General features: G+C 41.5%; 1 protein-coding gene across 1 annotated transcript; it reads left to right on the top strand.

Annotated features, from left to right (window-relative positions):
- The first annotated feature begins 514 nt into the window (after positions 1-514).
- On the top strand, positions 515-17,215 carry CHST10 (carbohydrate sulfotransferase 10). The gene is made up of 6 exons (XM_082278326.1): positions 515-619; positions 5,357-5,491; positions 8,242-8,339; positions 11,040-11,274; positions 13,538-13,643; positions 15,508-17,215. The coding sequence occupies exons 2-6, from the start codon at positions 5,392-5,394 to the stop codon at positions 16,043-16,045; spliced, it is 1,077 nt and encodes a 358-aa protein (XP_082134452.1). The 5' UTR covers positions 515-619; positions 5,357-5,391; the 3' UTR covers positions 16,046-17,215.
- The last annotated feature ends 3,776 nt before the right edge of the window (positions 17,216-20,991 follow it).

Below are 20,991 nucleotides of genomic sequence, written 5' to 3'. Positions count from 1 at the left end.
CGGTTTAGTGGTGGCCTTGGCAGTGCTGGGGAAACGGTTGGACTCGAAGATCCTAGAGGTCTGTTCCAATATTAATGGTTCTGTGATTTCCACATCTATATGTTTTTTTAAAACAGGAGCATTAGTGACCTACGAAAGATGTTTTAGCCGTTAAAAAAAAAAAACAAACGCAACAACCCAAACACACGTATACACGTGTATATACGTGAGTCCAGCCGGAAAGCCACACTCGAGGGGAAGGAGGGAAGAGGCGGGGAGAGGAGGGCAGAGCTGCCCAGCCCTCCCTCCTTCCCTCCCGCCTTCGGGCGGCCGGGTGCGGCGCTGCGTCTTCTCGCAGCCGAACCGAGTCGTCCCCGCGGCGGCCTTCACCTTCCTCCTCTTCCCGGCGGCGGGGCTGGGGCCTGCCCGCGGCCCTGGGAGGAAATGGAGGCGGCGGCGGCAGGGCCGGGCGGCGGCGGCAGGGGCTGAGCGGGGCCGGGGAGGCGCCGCCGCCGCCCGCAGCCGGGCGGGGGGGATGCGCCGACAGCCGGGGCCGCCCGAGCGGGCCGGCCGTGCTGCCGAGTGAGGCGGGACCCCGCCGCCGCGGGCCGGGGCCGCGGGCAGCGGCGCTGGAGGGCCGGTAAGCCGGGGAGGGGCTGGGGAGGGCCACGGGGAGAGGCCTGGCGGCCGCCAGCCCCGGGCACAGGCTCCTCCGGCATCCCGGGTTGGGCGGGGAAGCCAGCGGGCGCTGCGGGCATGTGTCGTCCGTCCCTCCTGGGGGTGAGGGGAAGCCCGCCCAGCTTCGTCGTCCTCCTCCAGGACGGGAAAAGTTTATGTCTGTTCAGCCCAGGTCCTTGCGTCCGGAGCCGGGCTGGGGCTTGCCATTACCTCGGCTCGTCCCCTGCCGGTCAGAGCACGGCCCTGTCCCCTCTTCTTGGCGGGGACCGCTCTGCTCTTATGGAATGAATGGAGCACCCAGGAAGCCTGGATGCAGGGGACAGAGGAGCCGCTGCCCTTCCCAGCTGTGAAGAGCATGGGGCGCTTGCTGGAGTGGGAGCTGGTGTCTGTCAGGGCACGGCGTACGGAGGGGAGGCAGGGTCCCGGCGCAGCCCGGGGCCGCGACACCGGCACACGCCGGGCCTGCCCCGGGCTGAGGTGGGTCACGAAGCTGGTGCAGGCGCTGCTGCCCCGGGCCTCGGCTCACATCCCGCTGACAGGTGAGCTGCGTGCGCAGGCAGCGCTCCGCGCCCCAGCCGGAGCTGGAAGAGCAGACGCACAGGCCTGTCAGTGCCCTCGGGAGGAGCAAAGCCTTAGGAAAGAACCAGCCTGTTACGATGTATGTTACAACAATGTTATTTAGTAGCACCACGCAACTTGCCAAAGGACCGTCTGTGATAGATATTAGTCAGGAATTTTTTTAAATTTAACAAATTGGCCAGATTTTCTTACCTGTAAGATAACACAAAGGAAGCATTGATGAAAATGGCTTAGGTGTCCCAGTTAGTTGTTGCTTTCCTTACCAGTTCCATTTCTAGTTACGTCATTAATCATGTGCTGATTGGGCACGCAGTTGGGAGTTTGAGCCTCCTGGCGTGTCACTGCCATTCACAATGTGTGCAAGGACTGTCCTGCCAAGGAGCCCCTATGCAAGCAGCATAAGTTGCGGAGCAGAGACTGCCCTGAGTTTTAATGCTGCTTAAATCTTTCGCACTTTGTCCCATCAGTCACTTGAAGACAGCCGTCTTGTGCAAAGAATGAGTGTTTATTGGAGGTAGCAGGTTACTTGTGGGCAATGGGTCAAGCCTGCAACTCTTGTGTCTTGATCTTTGGTTTATGTTTGTGTGTGTGTTGATGATCCCATTTTTTCTCATGCAAAACTCTTCATCTGGCTAATCTGAGGGTTATGTGACAGTTTGTCTTTGTGGTAGCCCTGAGGGGGAAGGACAGAGGAATGGGTAGGGACAGGAGTTTTGATATCACTCCTAAAAAGTGTAGAATTGCAATAAGAGGGAGAAAGAGTAACCAGAAAACTCTGTGTATTTCCTTGTGAGAAAATGGACTAAACCGTCAACATATTTCTCATTTTTTTCTACTTGTAAAGAAAAATTGTGTTTTAGACAACCAGAAATAGAAGACTGTTTTGGAAACTGAAGGAAATTAAAGAGGAAAAACAGAAGCTAGTACTTGTATTTACTAGAAAATAAGTGCAAGAGAGGCAACAGAAATGCAGTAAGGTTGGAGATAAAATAGGAAATGCAATTGCCCTATGTGAAAACAATAAAAATATTAAGGTAGAGACAGAGAAACAACATAAACACATTATTTTTTTACAAAGTACTGATCATTGCATTTAAGTGAGCATGTTGGTTGAGGTACTTCTGTCTGTAACTTTGAAGAGTTCTGCTTCTTGAGATCAGTGATGTGCTGCTGATATAGATGTACTTTAGGATGCTAGAAGTGAGTAACAGTGTAGTAACATCATACTTACATTATGACAGATCCTCTGACAAGGCTCTTACATTCATGGGTATGGTTGCAGATTTCCTGTGCACATTAAAAAAAAAAAAGAGTAGACAAAACTGCTTAATGTTTTCCTCTCAGCTTCCACGTCTTCAAGGGTAGAAGTGGTGGTTCCTATGGATGTGGCTGCAGTTCTGACCCCTTCCTACTCTCTAAGCCCTGTCCTTGAGGTGAGAACTGTACTGCTTGTAGGTGACTTTGGCTGAAATGCTCTCCTGTCCTTACAGCACAGGACCTGGCAGCAGGGTCCTGTCTACACTAACTGCATTTCAGGTCAGAGCACATGGAAACTGCATTTCCCATGTGACTTAACACAATTTCTTAGAAATCCAATACATAAATTACGTAAGGGGATATAGATCAATACTTCTTACTGAATGGTGTGCATCCGTCACCATTATAAAAGTGGGCAGACTAGCAGGGATGCTATGAATGTTGGAGGCTGTTTCTACCCTGCTTTATGTAGAACAAATATACTGAGTTGGGCAGAGAGGTTTGGCCCAGACCTTTCATTATACCTCTGAAAAGCCCGTAGCTGATGGTTAGAGATTTTCCTCCTGCAGAGTGTTCTCTGCAAGCTTCTGTCAGCCCGCTGCATTGTGTTTAGAATGTGGAACGGTTCTCATGGTTTTAGCAGAGCTACCTAAAAAGTAAAAAATGTTGTTGCTACATTTTTGTGTCTTGATATTCAGTCTGAATTCTGTCATCTGTGAGAGTTGGAAATGAATGTGATGTCTGAAAGTAAAGGTGACAAATCTCAGTGCCTAAGTGGAAGATGGTGCATTTCATGGCAGACTGAAAAATGAGGACCTTTGAGACCTGGTGGTTTTCAGCATGAATCTTAGGGTAGGCTTTGCACTAGTGCAGTGGTAGGTTGGGAATAACTTTTGAACTACTTAGCTGAAAAGAGGCCAGACTGAAAAGTCTGATGGAATTAATAGCATATTTGCCTTTCCTGGTCAACAGTCTTCCAGATCATGAAGAATAAACATGTTTTGGACATGGCATGCTCAGTTGTGAGCCAGGGAATTGCAGCAAAAAACAGGAGATGACAAACATGGTCTTAATGGAGGTCACAGCACCCCTAAGTGTCCAAAAGACAGTTGATACCTAGGTGTGGTGTTTTTAGAAGTACTTAAAAATGAACTCATGAAAGAAGAGGGGGAAAGAAGGGAACTTTCAGAAGCCACGCTGAAAAATGCTGCACCGAGAAAATAAAAGTAGGCCTGAACACTGGCACCCTAGCTAAATTTTTTTTTCCCTTTAACTGGAGATACTCAGTTCTTTACCTCCTCTTACCCATTTTGCATACATCATTTGGGTCCCAAATGTGTTTTGAACTGCTTGACTGCCTGCACAGACTTTAAGCATATCCTGAAGATGGTTCACTGCTGTCAGCTGTGGAGAGAACTCTTCCTGGAAATATGTACATTGCTGGAAGGCAAAAGCTAGTTGGAAAAGCAATTGGCACCTGTAGCAGTAGTATCTTACTTTTGTTATTGATGCTTTGTGGGAATGAAGAAGATGGAATACTGGTATATGACTGAAAAACTTAATAAACGCTTCCTTGGAAGTATTAACTAACATTTTTTAGCATCATAACTGGGAATGAGGGCATTTCTTACATTCCTTGGCAATTCACTCAAATGGCTGTGTAGAAATTGTGATCACAAACCATGCAGTTGTGACTCTCGCTGAAGTTGCGTGTGGCTACTTTAAGACTGAGTTTGATCCTATTGGTAGTTACAGGATTGCTGTGAGGATGTAATTGTATGAGATTTTTGTATTAGGTCCTCTTCAGTTAAGTGTTCTGATGTTGTGTTGCATACGTCCTCAGAAGGAAGCATTCACTCTTTTTCTTTTGAGTTCAGCCCCTCAGGTGTCTTACCTCTCCAGCAACAGTAGAGACAATAGAGCTGTGTTTTTCTAGGTTTTGGTTGTGGGTTGTTTTTTATCTGTGGTGGAGCTTCTCAGATGCCTGATTCCACCCCTGTGTGTATTGCCCATCAGAAGCTGGCAATTCAGCAAAAGATACAGCTTAACATTTTCCATTTCTCTTAGTGTCTGGGAGCTTCAATCCTTTTTATCATTGGTTTCCTTATATTTAACTTACAGTCATGGAAAATAATTTATTAGGATTGCAGTTTCAAAAATCAGGATAAAACTGCATGTATTCAGTCTGTTCCTGTGGGTGGTTTCTTTGCACATTAAAGCTGCAGTCTCAACTGTTTGGGTAACCCTTCCTGCACTCCTGAGGAAGTTGTGTCTTTGAGGCAGGGATACAGCTACAGGTAGTAGGCACTGCTGCAAGGAAAACGAAAAATATTTGGCCAGGTTAAGCTTAGCATTGCAGCTTGGTAGCTTCTGTAGGCCAGGCAGGGGAAGAGTCCATGTTATGTGTCATAAGCTGACTTGGGATAACCAAGAACAGTATTAATGTTACATCTACCACTGAGAGCACAGCGTTCTTCATGCTCCCTTCCTTTTCTGCATTGGGCTGTCTTGCTAAGCTGAATCAAAAAATAAACTCTTCTTTAAAAAAATCGTGGGTTTTGCTGATCTGTCTCCCTGAGCAGTCAGCCAGCCAGTGCTATTCTCAGCACAATCAGGAGGCTGGGAATGTGTACACAGGGGTGAAGAAGTGAAGCCTCCTTTTGATAGCAGTCAGTGGTTACATTGCCTCAGCCTTAACACTGGTTAAAAATATGACTGAATGGGCAAAAAGTAAAAAGTGAAATCTACTGCTGTGTTTTATGACACACATACGTATTAAAGGTTTTTCTTTTAGGTTATAGAAAGTATTTTTCTAAACTGTAGCAAAAATAACTAGTGTTTCAATCTTTTCTCTTTCAAACAGGAAGTGCCAACTTTATATGGCTCACATCTGACAACATGCACCACCAGTGGCTGCTGCTAGCTGCATGCTTTTGGGTGATATTCATGTTCATGGTTGCTAGCAAGTTTATCACACTGACTTTTAAAGACCCAGATGGTAAGTTCAGCTTTTAATGTTTGATGTGAAACTTGAAAATTGAATAGTGCTTCACACAAATACTCTTTTCTATGAAAAGTAGTTCTTGGCATGTTACTACTTCTTCAGTAGGACTGAGAACAGAACAACTAAATTTCTAGAAGTGACAGTGCTGATATTCAGCTCCTTCTTTCCTTGCTAGGAGTCTGCAAGTCTAATGTCATGGTGGGGGTTTTGATGGTTAAGAACAGGAGGGATCATGTTTGGCAGTACTGTTTTGGTAGGTCTGCTTTTTCAAATACATTTAGTGTCAGTATCTTGATTTACTAGGGGTAGGAGTCGTGCAAAAACGACTCCTAAAAAAACAGAGTACTATTACCTGTTTAAAGTTAAAAGAGACTCAGAAGATATTGAAGAGTTCATTTCACATGATACTAGTTTCTGTCTCCTTGTGACTGCTTGTCTTGTGGCAGAGGTATTATGTAAAACTTGTGGAAAGTTTTATTTCATTTGCAGTGCACTTTGCCTAGCCACCTCTGCCCTGCTTCTTGCATTCAGTTTTATCACCTGCTGTTTGACTTGTAAACAGCTTACAGGCTTTTGCTTAGCTTAAGTAGCTGAGATGTTATTAAGATGATGAAGAATTTAAGTCATTTGATGACACCACCTAGCATTTTAGTTTTCTGTCTGCTGGGGAGCTGCTCTTACAAAGCCATCCTACTCAGAGTTTTGGGTGAAGGTGATGATATGACTTACAGTCTTAAGAGGTCTGTGTTTCTGAAACTTCCTAAGATACGCAAAAAAAAAAGTAACTTTTGAAGCAATGATACTAGGTGCCATATTTTTCAATAACTTGATAAGGGTAAGTACATTAGGTGTACCTTTATAAATAGTACGCATCTATGTGGAGATTTATTCAGCAAATCTTGCAGAGGAGAACTGTAGACTAACTTAGCTTTCCTTGGACCCGGCTGTTCTGTCCTGGTACATCTGCAAATCAGCTAGTCTTACGTTAGGTAGTTATATCTTCCAGTATTTCACTCTATGCCAACTTGTTTCCCAGCTCAGGTGTTCTTTGAGTGGTTCTTTTCATCAGAATTTGTCAGGAAAATTAAAATGTAGTTAAAAAAAATAATTACTACAGCATACCCTCTGCATTTACTTGCTTTTTTTTATCTTGGCTTGCCAAGTTTTTTCTCTTTTTTATTTTTTTCTATGCTGAATCTTCCACTCCTTTTAAATAGCTCTCTAACTAGATGATATTTAAGTTCTTAAGCTTGTCCTGCAAAGGCATGACTGTGGTTAAGTGTATATATGTGTTGGAGTGTTTGTACTAGAACTAATGAAGGGAAATACTTTGAATATACCAACAGAATTTTGGAGAAAGTCCAAACAGGATGGTAAATCCTGGAGAAGCTCTTCTAGACTTAATAAAATATGACTTGTCAGAAATTCTTCTTATTTGTATGTGTCTTCTTAGCAGATAGAATAAAACCAGCAGATGCTCAATGAATCAATGTTCTTTTGTTTAAGCCTTTTACTAATGTCCTGGGTGCATGAACAGTAGGAGCTTCTTAAGGAGCAAGTTTCTGTAGCATCTACAGGCATGCTTTTACACAATGATAGTGAAAAACAGTTTAGCTGAATTGGATTACTTGTATTTTCCAGAAGAATACCATGAAGTAAGTCTGTGCACAGCAATAATTACAGTGCTTGAATGCTTACATTGCTTTCAGTTTTAACTTGCTTTTCCATGCGTGCCCTTTATTAAAATCCAGTGCAGACAGAGTACTCCCTGAAGAAAAGGACATAGGCAGTACACACATTTTCTCAACCATAAAGCGGTAAGCCCCTGTAGGTGCAGATGAAGAAACATTATTCATAGAAGAATCTATGAAGGGAAAAGTAATCCAATATAGATGGAAATAAATTTTCAGAGAGAAATCGTGTTCTTTTTGCTTTGTAGTTAGCGAAAGCTGCTTTAAATTATTTTTCATCTTTCTGCAATGTGTAGACTAAAGCTATAACCTTGTGTTATTTTTTGGTTCTTCTGTACCATACTAAATGCAAAAGATGAAAAGGGTTCTTCCCTTACATGCTTTAAATTAGTCTCAAACTATTAGCTGCCCTAAAACCAATAAAAGGAACAAGAGTATGAGCAGAGTTTGTTGTTGTTGTGAGAATCTCTAAGGAAGGCCATCGGTCCAGTAACAAAGGAGGGGGGGATCTTTCTTTATTGTTGGTTATAGGTGCTTACTTAGAGTACCACAGAAATAAAAGGGTGTCTGTAACAACACTTCTTCTTGTAAGTTTAATAGTTTACAGAAGAAGAAACATTTCTACTAGTACAAGGGGAGAGGGAAACCTGATAGATTGTTTTTTATTGAAAATATAAATCTCCTATGCACGAGTCCATATTGTTAGACCAAATTGTCTATCAATTGCGATATTTGGATTCAAGATTTCGATGTCTATCTGCACAGTTTTTAGAAAAAAACAAAACAAACAACCAAAAAAACCAAGTAAAAGATGATGGGCATATTTCTTTGATAAAACTCAAATGAAGTTGCATCCAAAATTCCCACAGAGTACATCCTTTAAAATATTCATAGTTTGTGCCTGTCTTGTCTAGTGCCTTTCCATGTAGAAACAAATTCTAATGTTTTGTAAGCTTAATACAGAACGTAAAGTTCATGTGTTTTAGTTGTAAAGCAGAAATAGTTGCCTTCTCCTCATCTTCTGTAATGCTGTTATCTCTCTTCCTTCTTTAGGCTATGGTGCCAAGCAAGAGCCATTGATACTGACAGCTGTGACAAAAGTGGAGGAGGTACATGTGCCAGAGGAAAAACATTGGCCTGAAGAATTCCAGGTGCATACTGTTGAGATGAGGGTTATGTGTGTTAAAGAGTAGAAAAAAATAAGAGCTTAAGGAAGGGCTTCCTGATGTTAAGGTGAATTGATAGACAGGAATTACTTATTCAGACTGTTTTATTTAGATAGAGCCAACAGAATTCATTTTAACTTCACAGAGCTGGTTTGTCACGGTAACCTGCTGTCTTGTTTCATCTGAATGATTGAACTTAATGTGTTTCCATTTCTAGGAGAAAATTGTTCCAGTATTCCTTTATCAAGTCAGAACAGTCATTTTTGTTAGCCTTTTTAATATAATGGCCCAGTTTTGGATTACTCAAGTTCTGTCTTGCCATAGAGATCAGGTTGTGGTTGTTGAGGGCAGGCCTGTGTCTTCTCTATTCTCTTAGATCTCTGCCCAATCTCTCTGTTTCTTTTTATCAGTGTCAATTTCTTTTTCATCTTTTGTGCTCTTTGTGTGTCACATTTCAGCATTTTTCCAAAGTAGAATATAAACACAATAGTAATCAATACCAGTTGATCTTTTGGATGCATAGTTCCGTGCTTTCAGCAGATTGACATGGAAACTCTGAAAATCCTTTATACAAGTGTAAATTTGAGACCATTTGCAGAGTGGGCTAAATCCCAATTTTTTTTCTTTTTTTTTGCATTAGTATGTAAGTCATCTTATATTTAAAGTATTTTTATGATGCAGCATGGAACGTAGGTTAGTTGTATAAACACAACTCTTTTTGCTTTCATTTTTCAAAAACATGAAATTTAAGTTACCCTCAAAATACTTGGGAAAAACACTTCATTCAGTGGAAGATTGGCAGATATGTGTAGTGAGTTGTAAATGCTTTCTTTACTAGAATGGAAGAGGATAATAAGGTTTCTGGATCTAAACCAATTCCCTCTTGGCTTCCTGACAGCATGAAATGTAGAATAACAACATTAATTTTGGTCGCATGCAGAAAGAATTGTTTGGACAGATAAAATAATCTGACAGACTGTTCAGATCGCATTCTGAGCAGGGGATATTGAAGAAGAGTAACAAACAGAAAAAGGAGAATATTTTTTTCCTTGTGGAAGCTTGGGACAAAAATAATTCCTTTTTCATCTGTAACTTGGATGCTGTACCTAAAATCATAGAATCACAGAATGGTTTGAGTTTGAAGAGACCTTTGAAGATCATCTAGTTCCAGCTCGTCTGCTGTGGACAGGGACATCCTTCATTAGAACAGGTTGCTCAGAGCCCCATCCAGCCTGGCCTTGAATATTTCTTGGCTGCACCATCTACAGCTTCTCTGGGTAACCTGTTCTAGTGCCTGACCACCCTCATAGGAAAAAATTCCTTCCTAATGTCTAAACCTATCTTTTTTCAGGTGAAAACCATTACCCCTGTCTTGTCACTACAGGCCTTCATAAAAAGTTTCTCTGTCTTTCTTAAAAACCTCTTGTGAGCATTGAAAGGTGGCAGTGAGGTTTTCCTGGAGCCTTTTCTTCTCCAGGCTGAACAGCCACAGCTGTCTCAGCCTGTCTTCACAGGAGAGGTGCTCCATGTCGGACCATCTTCATGGCCTCCTCTGAACCTTCCCTTAACAGATCCAGGTCTTTCCTGTGCTGAGGCCCCAGGGCTGCATGCAGCACTCCAGGTGGCAGTAGAGCAGAGTACAGGGGGAGAATCACCTCCTTTGACCTGCAGGCCACAGTGCTTTTTTATGCAGCCCATGGTGCAGTTGGCTTTCTGGGCTGCAGGTACACACTGCCAGCACATACCAATTTTTCACTCATCAGTATCCCCAAGTCCTTGGTAGGGTTGGTCTCAATCAGTTCATCCCTTAGTCTGTATTGATATTGGGGATTGCCATTCAGTTAGTGGAAAGGTGAAAATTTGTCAGTAGAAATTTAAGCTTTCCCATCACCTCTTAATCAGAGAAGCTCCTTTTTCTTCTCACTCCACTAGTTGTGAGGCAAGAGGTGGTTGTGGTTCCCATCTAAGTCTCAGAAAATGAGACGTGTGAAACAGCTCATCTATTTTTGGGGAGAGGTATCCTGCTACTTCTTTTATTTGTCACACTGATGCTCATTGTTCACATTTTTATTCACCTGATTTTATTTCAACTTGGATAAATGGAAACAGTGAATGCCTACAGGTGCTAGCAAACAACAACACAGAATTTTTATCCTAAATTCTTTCCCTGCCAGATGGGTCACAAAATATTCTGAGTTGGAAGGGACCCACAAGGATCATCGAGTCCAGCTCTTAACTCTGCACAGGATGTCCCCAAGAATCACACCATGAGTCAGCCCCATTTTCTCAGAGTTTAAAGCATAATTTATGTTGAAATTCCTGTCCTAACCTCTCAGAAGCTTTCTTACAGGTTGTTGAAACTCTGGGAGTTCCAGTATTTGATCAAAGCATGTTTTATCCACACAGATAGGACACTGCTGCTGTGCAGCAGACTTAAATTATTGTATGGAAAAGCTCTTACTACGGTATACTACCATGTAATGTCTTAAGAGTTGAAACAATGTATAGCAGCAGCACAGAAAGCAAACTGTGGGCTACTCCTTTAATTAATACATAGCAATGTTTTAATCATGAATCTGGGAGTCATTAGGGTGCGTAGTTTGGGGATTTTTATACCTGAGAATTTGATCTGAAAACTGAAGTCTTTCACTTCTGTTTTTTCTTTCTCCTCTGCATTTCATAAAGCCGACTGGAAAAGCTTTTTCAGGAAGTCTGATCCGCCAACCCCTGGTTCATATGGAAAGACTCGAGCTTCTCAGGAATGTCTGCAGAGACACTGCATTGAGAGATCTCTCTCATACTGCAGTTTCCAAGTTCGTCTTGGACCGAATATTTGTGTGTGACAAGCACAAGATCCTGTTTTGTCAGACGCCGAAAGTGGGCAACACTCAGTGGAAAAAAGTCTTGATTGTTTTAAATGGTATCTACTCTTCCATGGGTGTGTGGGTTTCTTTGAGGAGCAGGAGGAAACAGAATTGCTCTAAGTGGGGCAACTAAAATGGATTCTTTCTGCATTTCTGTACACTGATACTTAATTTCAGCTTTGCATTTATCACAGTTGTTTCTAGTCCTTTCAAAATATCCCCTTAAAATGAGATCTATTCTTTCTGTAAAAATAAGTATTGATATTTCTTGGCTCAAAAGTTTCTTGAGTCATGACAGAGTCCCCATATGCATGTGGTAGGTAGGTTTCTGATCTTTGAAGGGGTGCACTAATTTACAGAATTTGAAAGTATATGACAAGGTATATTCGTAATTCCTAAGTAGCAATAATATGAAATTTCTGACTAAAGGCCAGTGACTTTTAACTAGAGATCTTAGCTATGAAGAAAGCCAGTTAAAACTTGGCAGGTGCTGTTGGTCTATATTGCTGAAATCTTGTGTATGTTCTATCAGTGAACCATCTTAAGAGTTATGAAGATTCTGAGGTGCTTAATGCAATAGTTTGCTCACCAAAGTTATGTTATAAAAAATGGTGAAAGAAGGAATAAAGGGATGAGTATGTTTGAAAAATAAAAATAAGCAAATGAACTGTGTCCCTCAGCAAAATTTTTCTAGCAAGCAGTACTAACATTAAAAACTTTAACGTTTGTTTCATCCTTGATCTATGGATGTGAGCTAAAAATCTAGCAGAGATACACCCATACCTATGTGTGTGCATGTGTCTTAGTACCTATGAAAGCCACACTCTAAGTACTAAATATGGAGCTATATGAGGACATTAGAAGTACCTCTCTTATCAGCATTTAAAAGATAACATGCAAAGAACGCCTCAGGATGGGCAGGGATGTATTGGCTGCACCAAGTGGAGGATAACTCACATCTTAAAAGCAGGGAACTTTTCACCTTGAGTTTCCTAGTTCTATCATGTTAGATAATGATAAAAAATTGTTTCCCCATAAACACTGGTCCCTTTTGCCTTAAGCTGCCACTTAAGTGCACTGGTGTCTGCTGATGAAGGCTACTGCTGTGGTTGATCTAACTTTCTCCTCTTTGGGTAGTTTCAGAAGGCAGGGCTCATACTTGAGGGGGAATAATTTATGTTCAAATACCTAAGTGGTATTTGGAGATTCAGGATGGGGAAATGCACTGTGGGGGCACTTTGTGGGGGGGGGTAACTCTGCTACTGCTTGTACTGAATATGTTCTCTGAATAAATGCAAGGTATCGGTTCCTGAGGCTGTCTAATCTGACATACGTTGTCCACATGTGAGTTACCTGTAGTACCAAAAAATACAGTTGAAAACATGAAATTGTTAAAATACGACTCCAGTCCCCACCTGTCATGCCCTGCCCCCTCCAGGAAAAAAAAATTGGAAAACTGAGCAGCTGAGTGGTGTGTATTATTCGCTTCAGTTCTGGAAACGAGAAGGCTGTAGAGACTTTCACCTAACAGGCTTGTTTTGTAGCACCCTGTGCTTGTTGCAGGTTGATACTCTGAAATGATGCTGTTGTGTGAAGGCTTATGCCTAAAGCCCAAGGGGCCACATGAGATGTTTCTCAAGGTCATAAAACTTTCCTGGATCAGGATATTAAAATGAATGCAGCAGAGTTAAGTGACATTATTTTTCTTGTCAGCTTATGTGCTTGCAGAAATTAGTATCTGGAGACTTTTTGTTGTTAATTTTAGTGCCTTTTAATCTGTGGAGTATTCTCTGATTGGAATTTTTGTTTCAGCACAGCATACTTGTTAAAAAAACTTTATGGATCCTGACAGCAAAGTACTTTTGCATTGAAGCAGTTCCAAAAGCAGCTCATAGCATTTATTTTTGTTGGTGGTTGAAGCTCAGCCAAAAAGCTGGTTCCTTCATCTGAGTTAATCCTTAAAGTCTTCCTCCATTTGCATGGGCAGGCAGAGGGAAAGGGAATGGGGACACTGACATGTGAGGAGTTACAGGCTTAGACATAATTGTTGATGAAATTTGCATAATATGCTTTTCTGAGAATTTCGGGGCCATTTGGTCTTGGACCTTGATGTCATATACCCTAAAGAATTTTAGCAGGTTTCCGCTTTGCAGTCAGAATCTCTCATAATTTAACAGTTTTAAACATAGTAACTTTAAATGGTAAAAATAAAGAAAAGAGAAAGACATAAAACTGTCAGCCAAAGGCACACATGCTTGCTTATACTCACTGCTTTTTCCCTTGAATGAATCACTTGCTCTGTCATTTTGATTTGTCTAGGAGCATTTTCTTCCATAGAAGAGATCCCAGAAAACATTGTACATGATCATGAGAAGAATGGCCTTCCACGCTTGTCCTCTTTCAGTGACTCTGAAATTAAAAAACGGTAAGTGGCCCGTCTAATGAGGGACGGGGTTGAGGTCAGTGGTGTTACGAGCGGTAAAGGGTACAGCTGAAGTCTGCATCTGAAACTGAGGACAGCAGAGTTTCTGCTTCACCACTTGTATTATGGCACTATTCTGTTACCCTCACAGATGTTGCTGTGTCTGCCTTCCTGCTGGCTTTGAAGGAGAACACCAGTGTAATTTGTGGTATAGTTAGCTGAGCCAACCAACTCCTTGAATATAAGGTTTCTGTAATTCAGTGCATACCTAGTTGTTAGATAGTTGACCTTCAGAACTGAAGGTTTAATTGGACAGCCCATTCCTGATGTCTTGTATGGTAAACCTTACTGCCTACGGGTAAGATTGTCGTTGCAGCAGACTTAATTACTAGGATTGAACTGGTTCGATTTAAATTGTCAGTGCTTCTTAGCCCCACAATATTTTCCATTCAGCTGAACACTTTTGTCTTCCTGTTCAAGTACTTCTAGTTATTTTCAGAGCCAAAAAATACTCTGCAATAGAACTTCTACATTACTTTGGCTAGATCTTTAACTGTGCCTGCTCTCATCTCTCCTAGAGCCTGTGCCATATATAATCCCTGTAAGGGGTGGCAACATGGACAGAACAGGACATAAGGTGACAGTGAACACGTGTAAACGTGTGCCTGCATAGGGTTTGTGTGCATTATGCCATTCTGAAGACTCAACCCCTTATACATGTGTCAGATGTCAGTAGAGCTCAGCCCAAGGTTTTTTGTTGCATGCAGTGGCACAAGGACATTTATCACAGCTCTGCCTGTAGAATTGGGGTCAGTTGATTGGATTGATACTGTGCAAAGCAAAGTATTGTCACTGTTTTCTTGAGAAAGGGGATCTGTTCTCCCTCCCTGAGTGCAGCCCTGAACACTGTTCACCTAGGAGTGCGCCCTAGTTAGGATATATGAAATTGAATGCCACTATTGCTTGGGCTGCTGCATTCTCTGCTCAGCGTGGAAGCTATGCTGCAGGTGTGTAACATGAAATTACCAGAGTTTTAGGTATGGAAAGCAGGATGGTGTGGATCTGTTGATTTAGTTTGCTGACCTCTATCTAGCCCTGCCTGTCTAGGAGTAAGTCAGGAGAATCTGAAGTATGATTCAAGTGGTCTAGAGGCTGAAAAGAGTCCATCCACATCCAGTCCATCCTTATTTCAGTGAGGATTGGGCTCTCAATCTCTTTTCTTAGTTATTTATTGAAATAAACTTTGTTTTCAATTTACTCCTCCTACAGATAATCTGACTACAGAATATTACATATTACAGTATCACAGTAATACGTGAAATTCATTTGAAAACTGTGGTCACATGTTTCACTGTTGAAACATGTGGTCTCAGTAGTGTTCTCAGCCGTTATTGAAAACATGACAAAACATCAAATAAAATACTTTTTTTTTTTTAACTTAAGCAGCAATTTATCTAACTGCCTGCCAGTGAAAAATGCAGACTTCTGTATGCATTTAGCTTCAGCAATGCACTTTTCCCCATGCCCTTATGTATTTTGCTTTTTGAGCTCCATCACATATGTCTTTGACTTGGAGTTCTCTGCATCTTTTGTCTCCTGTTTGTATGGATTGAGATAAACTAAACTCCTCCAGTTTGAAAAAAATGTGAAAACTGGGGTAAACTATTTCCTCTTTGTCCTGTATGCAAAAACTGCTAGTAAGAAGACAGAAATGGTATTTCTGGTCCTATTGATTATAATACTGATAGACTATGCAAGTGCTCTGAGATTCACATTGCTGTGGCTGTGTTCAGAGTTTATGTACATTTTTTAAGTATGTGCTAAACACTTCCCTTAATTCTTTAATTTTTTTTCTTCCTCTGTTTAGACTGAATTTATACTTCAAGTTTTTTATTGTTAGAGATCCATTTGAAAGACTTATTTCTGCATTTAAAGACAAGTTTGTGCACAATCCTCGGTTTGAACCTTGGTACCGGCATGAAATTGCTCCTGGCATCATTCGTAAATACCGAAAGAATCGCACAGAGACCAAAGGGCTGCAGTTTGAGGATTTTGTGCGCTACCTGGGTGACCCGAATCACCGATGGCTGGATGTTCAGTTTGGTGACCACATCATTCACTGGGTAACATATGTGGAACTTTGTGCTCCCTGTGAAATCACATACAGTGTGATCGGACACCACGAGACCCTGGAGGATGATGCTCCATATATCTTGAAAGCAGCTGGCATAGACCACTTGGTGTCATACCCCACCATCCCACCAGGCATAACAGTGTACAACAGAACAAAAGTAGAGCGGTATTTTTCAGGAATTAGCAAGAGAGACATAAGACGCCTCTATGCACGATTTGAAGGTGATTTTAAACTCTTTGGTTATCGTGAGCCTGATTTCTTGCTTAACTGACACCTGGGATGAGATATGAAAAAGTGTCTCATGGATTAATCTAAACCTGCGTGAATACCAGCTGCAACACTGACAGAGCTGAGAATGACCATTTGTTTTCTAGCTTTTTGATGTTGCTCCACCTTTCAGTGAAATATTTGTCATATGAACAAGTAGGGGCTTATAGTTGTTGTTTCCTGACCACGTTTTCAGTACATGACATTGCAATTTGTTAGGAATTATGTCTCTGTTATCTGAAATACAGAATTTGACTTCTCCCCTTTTCCCTCCAAGAAAAAAGAGGGAGAACAAATGGGCTATGATCTTCCTCTCCTCCCAGACAGAAGGCCATTTTTGAAATGTTGTGAAGTATTTATAAAGATGGCGATTCCACTGTGGGTTAACCCTGACATGTGGGTAAACATGATGATTCCTGCACATGAGAAAGTCATGTAGTCTCCCATGAGCTTTGTTAATGAGAGGCCAGTACAGGACTAGAAATTGATCAAATGCTTGACAAATATAACCATCTAGGTTCTGTCATGTGACTGCTATAATAACAATAATGCTGATCTAATCCCATTCTTGTCTGTCAAAAAATGAACCTAATTAGACAGAAGCTTTTAGAGATGTAAGAAAATGAACTGGTTCCACACCCCAGTTGTCTCTGTATTTTTGTCAAGTGTTTACTGTATTTACTACTGATGTATTGAGCCTCATAATTCTACTTTTGATTTTCAAGAGATTATTTGACTCCTGGCTATGTAAGTTATGTGGGAATACCAGCTGCAAGCGGAGCATAGAAGAAATACAAAACTGCTAAGGAAACTTTAAGGAAAATTAATTTAAAGTATCAGTTGTATTTGTGGGAGCACATATAATAATCACAAGATGCTCTCACGCAATTTAACTTGTCTTCTAACAGTTAAGATTAATAAAGAAGTTACAAAAGCAAGATGTCATATTAAAGAGCTGCTTACTTGGGTTAACGATCCACCTTTTTCTTGTATCCAGCCTTGCTCAGTTGAGTACCTCAGAGAACAGAAAGTTTATCCCCCTCTGGAAATTCATCTCCCTACTGCTAAAGGAGAGAAGGAGACAAGATGAGTCCCTGATTTTTTCAGTGATTCATGCCATGGTATCCCAAGTCAAAAATGACCAATATTTATGTTACTGATGTGGTGGATTAGCTATTTGCCAAAAGTTTGAATGTCACCTAAATTCACATACCCATTTTATGCATTAAAAAAAAAAAAGAGATCTGAATTGAGTGGATGCAGCCATCATAGTTGCTTGTGCTTGTATTGTGTCTTATAAAGAGCAGTCTCTTGTCTGAGTTCACCAGCAATAAAAATCAGTGTGCTGCCACTTCATCCCACAGGCCATAGAAGAGAGATGGACCAAATATCTGAAATACAGGAATTGCTCTGTTGCAGTGAGCATGTGAACAGTATTTTTTAAACCATAGCACCAAAAGATTTATTTTCCGATAATGTTGCTGGCTAGAAATACTAATGACAGCCAGTGCTATGGAATCTGCTTTTACATCCAGCCACTGTATGTTTTTGATAGCTTTCTGTATTAACACAAGGAAGCATCTTGCATTTGTGTAAAAGGAAAGCTGTGCCAAGCTGACATGTGCTGCTACCCACAAAAAGGAATCCCTGTTGTAGCTGGAAATGATTTCAGAAAGATCTCAACAGATGAATTGAAATAAGGGAGAATCACTAACTGGGCATCATTGGCAAGAGAATAATCCAGGGTGGCAAAGTTGGAAGGTGGGATATTTTTCAGGTTGGTTTGCTTTGATTTTTTTAGCAACAATTACAGTGCCCTAACTTGTTCTTAACCAATGATAAAAAGATGTTAACAGCTCCAGCTTTTTCTGTGGTTTTCTTAATATGGGAGCTTATCAAAATGCACTGTTAAATGCATTTTGGAGCTAATAACCTGATTGATTACCTCGCTACCAATTTAAAATGTAACAGTGAATCACGTGTAGTAAATTCAGGCCTTAAAGTTTAATAAAGTAGAATTGTTTTCCTCTGAAAGCATGAGCTATGGATCACACAGAAGGCCAATGTATGTTTTTCTTGGTAAATTACTTAATGTATTGCTTGCCTAAAAATTGCCAGGTGGAAAGTGCTGCATAAATATTAAGTAATAATAATTTTTTCTGATAGCTTTCTCTGCATTGATTTCTCTTGGGCATCTGTGAATAGAGCTATGGACTGACCTAGGCAGAGATGCATAATCCTCTCCCATGTCCATGTTCCCAGGCTTTTCAGGCTGGAACTGGAATGCACGCTACCATTTCTTCAATTCAAATGCAATGTTTCTCCTTTCAGTTCCATGTTTCTGAGCTATATTTTCTTTCTAGAAGAGTGGAGGTTTTCTTTCCTTACATGGCTGAAGTAACAATGATGCAATTTTGGCATGTCTCTTGAAGAGCCTTAGATACCGTGATGGTCACTGGCAAGGTGTGGTAGGGCTCTCCTTAAATTGGTGTAGTGCAGGTAGGAGGGTCAGAGTGTGCTGTGTTAGGGAGGAGGCTCTTGCCATGCTAGTTATGATGAATTAAATGCTTGTGGTTTGTTTTAGCTTGATTGTACTCTGCACAAGGCTTTTACAAATGTAGTCTCAGTGGCATGCACAAACATAATTTGGCTGTTCAGATGTCATTTGCATACCGCTTTCAAACTGCAGATGATACTTATGTCATATTTTTGGAACTGCTGGCCCAGATTATTCTTTCTCCTTTCTTATTATTGTTACAGCTTCAGGAAACAAATTCATGTCCTTACTTTGTACATCTCTGTCTCTTTTTGTTGTCTCTCCTCAGCAGCTTTTGAATCCTTTGGCCCATTTTAGCCACATTTTACAAAGGAAAGTCAAGGGGTAGTGAGTTGAAGTAATTTTCTTGAAAATAGGAGGAAAAACATTCCTTGTACATCAGAGTCCATGCTGTATGTTGGCTTTAGCAAAAGTACAGACAGGGAACAGTTTTACTGTATCTGCTTGTATGGAGCTCCTAGTTTCTAATGGACTCCCTTCCCTAGTACTCCCTACAGTTTGGCCTCTTTTCCCAGCTAACAAAGACAAAAATTAAATTAAAATGTATTCCATGGGTCTGTTATCTTCATGTTCGTAATAAAATTGAGCTGACTGGATTTTTTGAGATCTTGGGAGTAAGAGGGTTTGTCTTGTGAAAATGGATTCAGAATTCACTTGCTTGTGAAACAACTTCATGGTAAAACCTATCTCCTTTCCTCTTAACTTCAGCAGGCAGTGCATTGTCTGCTGTGCTTTCTGATTGCGTGCCATGGAGATGTTTTTCTGTAGTTAAAAATACATGTGCATTTTTTTTATTTTGGGCACTGTTCTGTCAAAGAAAATGTCTTGAAAATATGTATTCTTCCCCAAAAAGCATGTTGTTTTCTGATTCATACGCAGATGGCTGCCCTGTTTGTACTGGGGTAAGGCTCCCTGCTGCTCCACGTGTCTCCATCCTCAGATTAAGGAAGCCATCAGATAGCTCTGGCTTTTGTGTAACATCACTTTTTCCTTGAGGTGTTAATAACTTTGTTGGCTGGGAAAGCAGCCTTTGATCTTATCTGTGCTCCAGAAAGCTTGCTGGGAAAAAGAGTGATTATATAGGGATTGCTTAAGCTTATTTTCTCACATGAAAAAGGATGTCTTCTTGTCAGTGTATCTGCCTGTATCTGATATTGCTTAATTGACAGAGAGAGAGAGAGAATGATCTTTCTGCTTAATGGCCGTGTAGTGATTTATGCTAAGCCCCCATCCTATCGTTATAGCAACATGAAGGGACCTGGAAGGAGGTGTAAAGTCAACATGTGCTTATTTGAAATGTGAGGGTGTAAAGGAAACTTGATATAGGAGTTGGTTCCTGGAGATTTATCGTGTCCAATTACTTGTTACATGTCATCTGCAGAGGCTGGTGTGGCCTATGCTTGAGAAGATTTATGCAAGGTAGAAAGAGGCTTGTGGGTGGTGGAAAATTCCCTTTCAGCCTAACTTAGCTGTGCGTGTTCCTGGGCTGCTGCCATGGGGAAGGTTTTAGAAGGAAATGATCCTATTAGCAGCAAAACCTTGCAGGTGCTTGGGCTGGTGAGCAGAGTGCCTCCCTCCTGGAGGCTCTTCGGCTCACACTGATGTGTGCAGCCAGCTTTGGTGCTTCCTTGTATAAATCTCTATTTTTGTGCTTTTAATGCAATTGTGTGCAGCTGAGCTGTCAGCTTGGTTTCCTGTGTGTGGCAGTAGCCTGAGGTGACTCATCTCGCCACCAGAGCAGCTTTGAAAGGCCTGCAGCCTGTTTTGCTATGCAGCAGGAGACATTTCCCTTATGAAGAGAGCAGTATTAAGCCTGCAGCCATGCAGCTGATGACAACTGGCTGGTGTAAGCACGAAAATGGTGCTGTTTGGGTCTTCCTGCTGTAAAATCATCATTTCCCCTTTTAATCCAGGCAGGAGTGAATGGGAAAAAAAGATGTGTGTTTGCTTTGAGTCACGAAAAGGAGCTGTCCTGTTAGATATTCCAGACTGGTAAGCCCAAGCAAGACAAAGTCTGTGAGAGCAATGCTGAAAAGAGCCATAGGTGGTATTCTTAAGGCCCCTGGAGATGTTGAAGGAGAGTTGCTGAAGCTTTCTAGGGGGTGTCAGGGGAGCAAGCGTGCTCCCCATAGCATGTATGTGCATGCCAGAGGAGCAGATGGTGATGGGACAGCATGCACATGGCAGGCTGAAAGGTGTGAAGCATCTACTGTGGGTGTCTGTTTGAAATCACAGAAAGGAGGAAAGGAAAAAAAAAAGGTGGGAAGGAAGTAATGAAAAAATAATTCTGAAGGCTGCACCCCTGGAAATGCAGTACCCACTCTTAACAGAAACATGCCAACTGCCCTGGATGTGTACAAATAATTTCTGAGCAGTTTGCAGGACCAAAGCAA

Source organism: Coloeus monedula (genome assembly GCF_965178545.1).
Source record: "Coloeus monedula genome assembly, chromosome: 3".
Lineage (NCBI taxonomy): Eukaryota > Metazoa > Chordata > Aves > Passeriformes > Corvidae > Coloeus > Coloeus monedula.
This window is presented reverse-complemented; position numbering and strand designations above follow the sequence as displayed.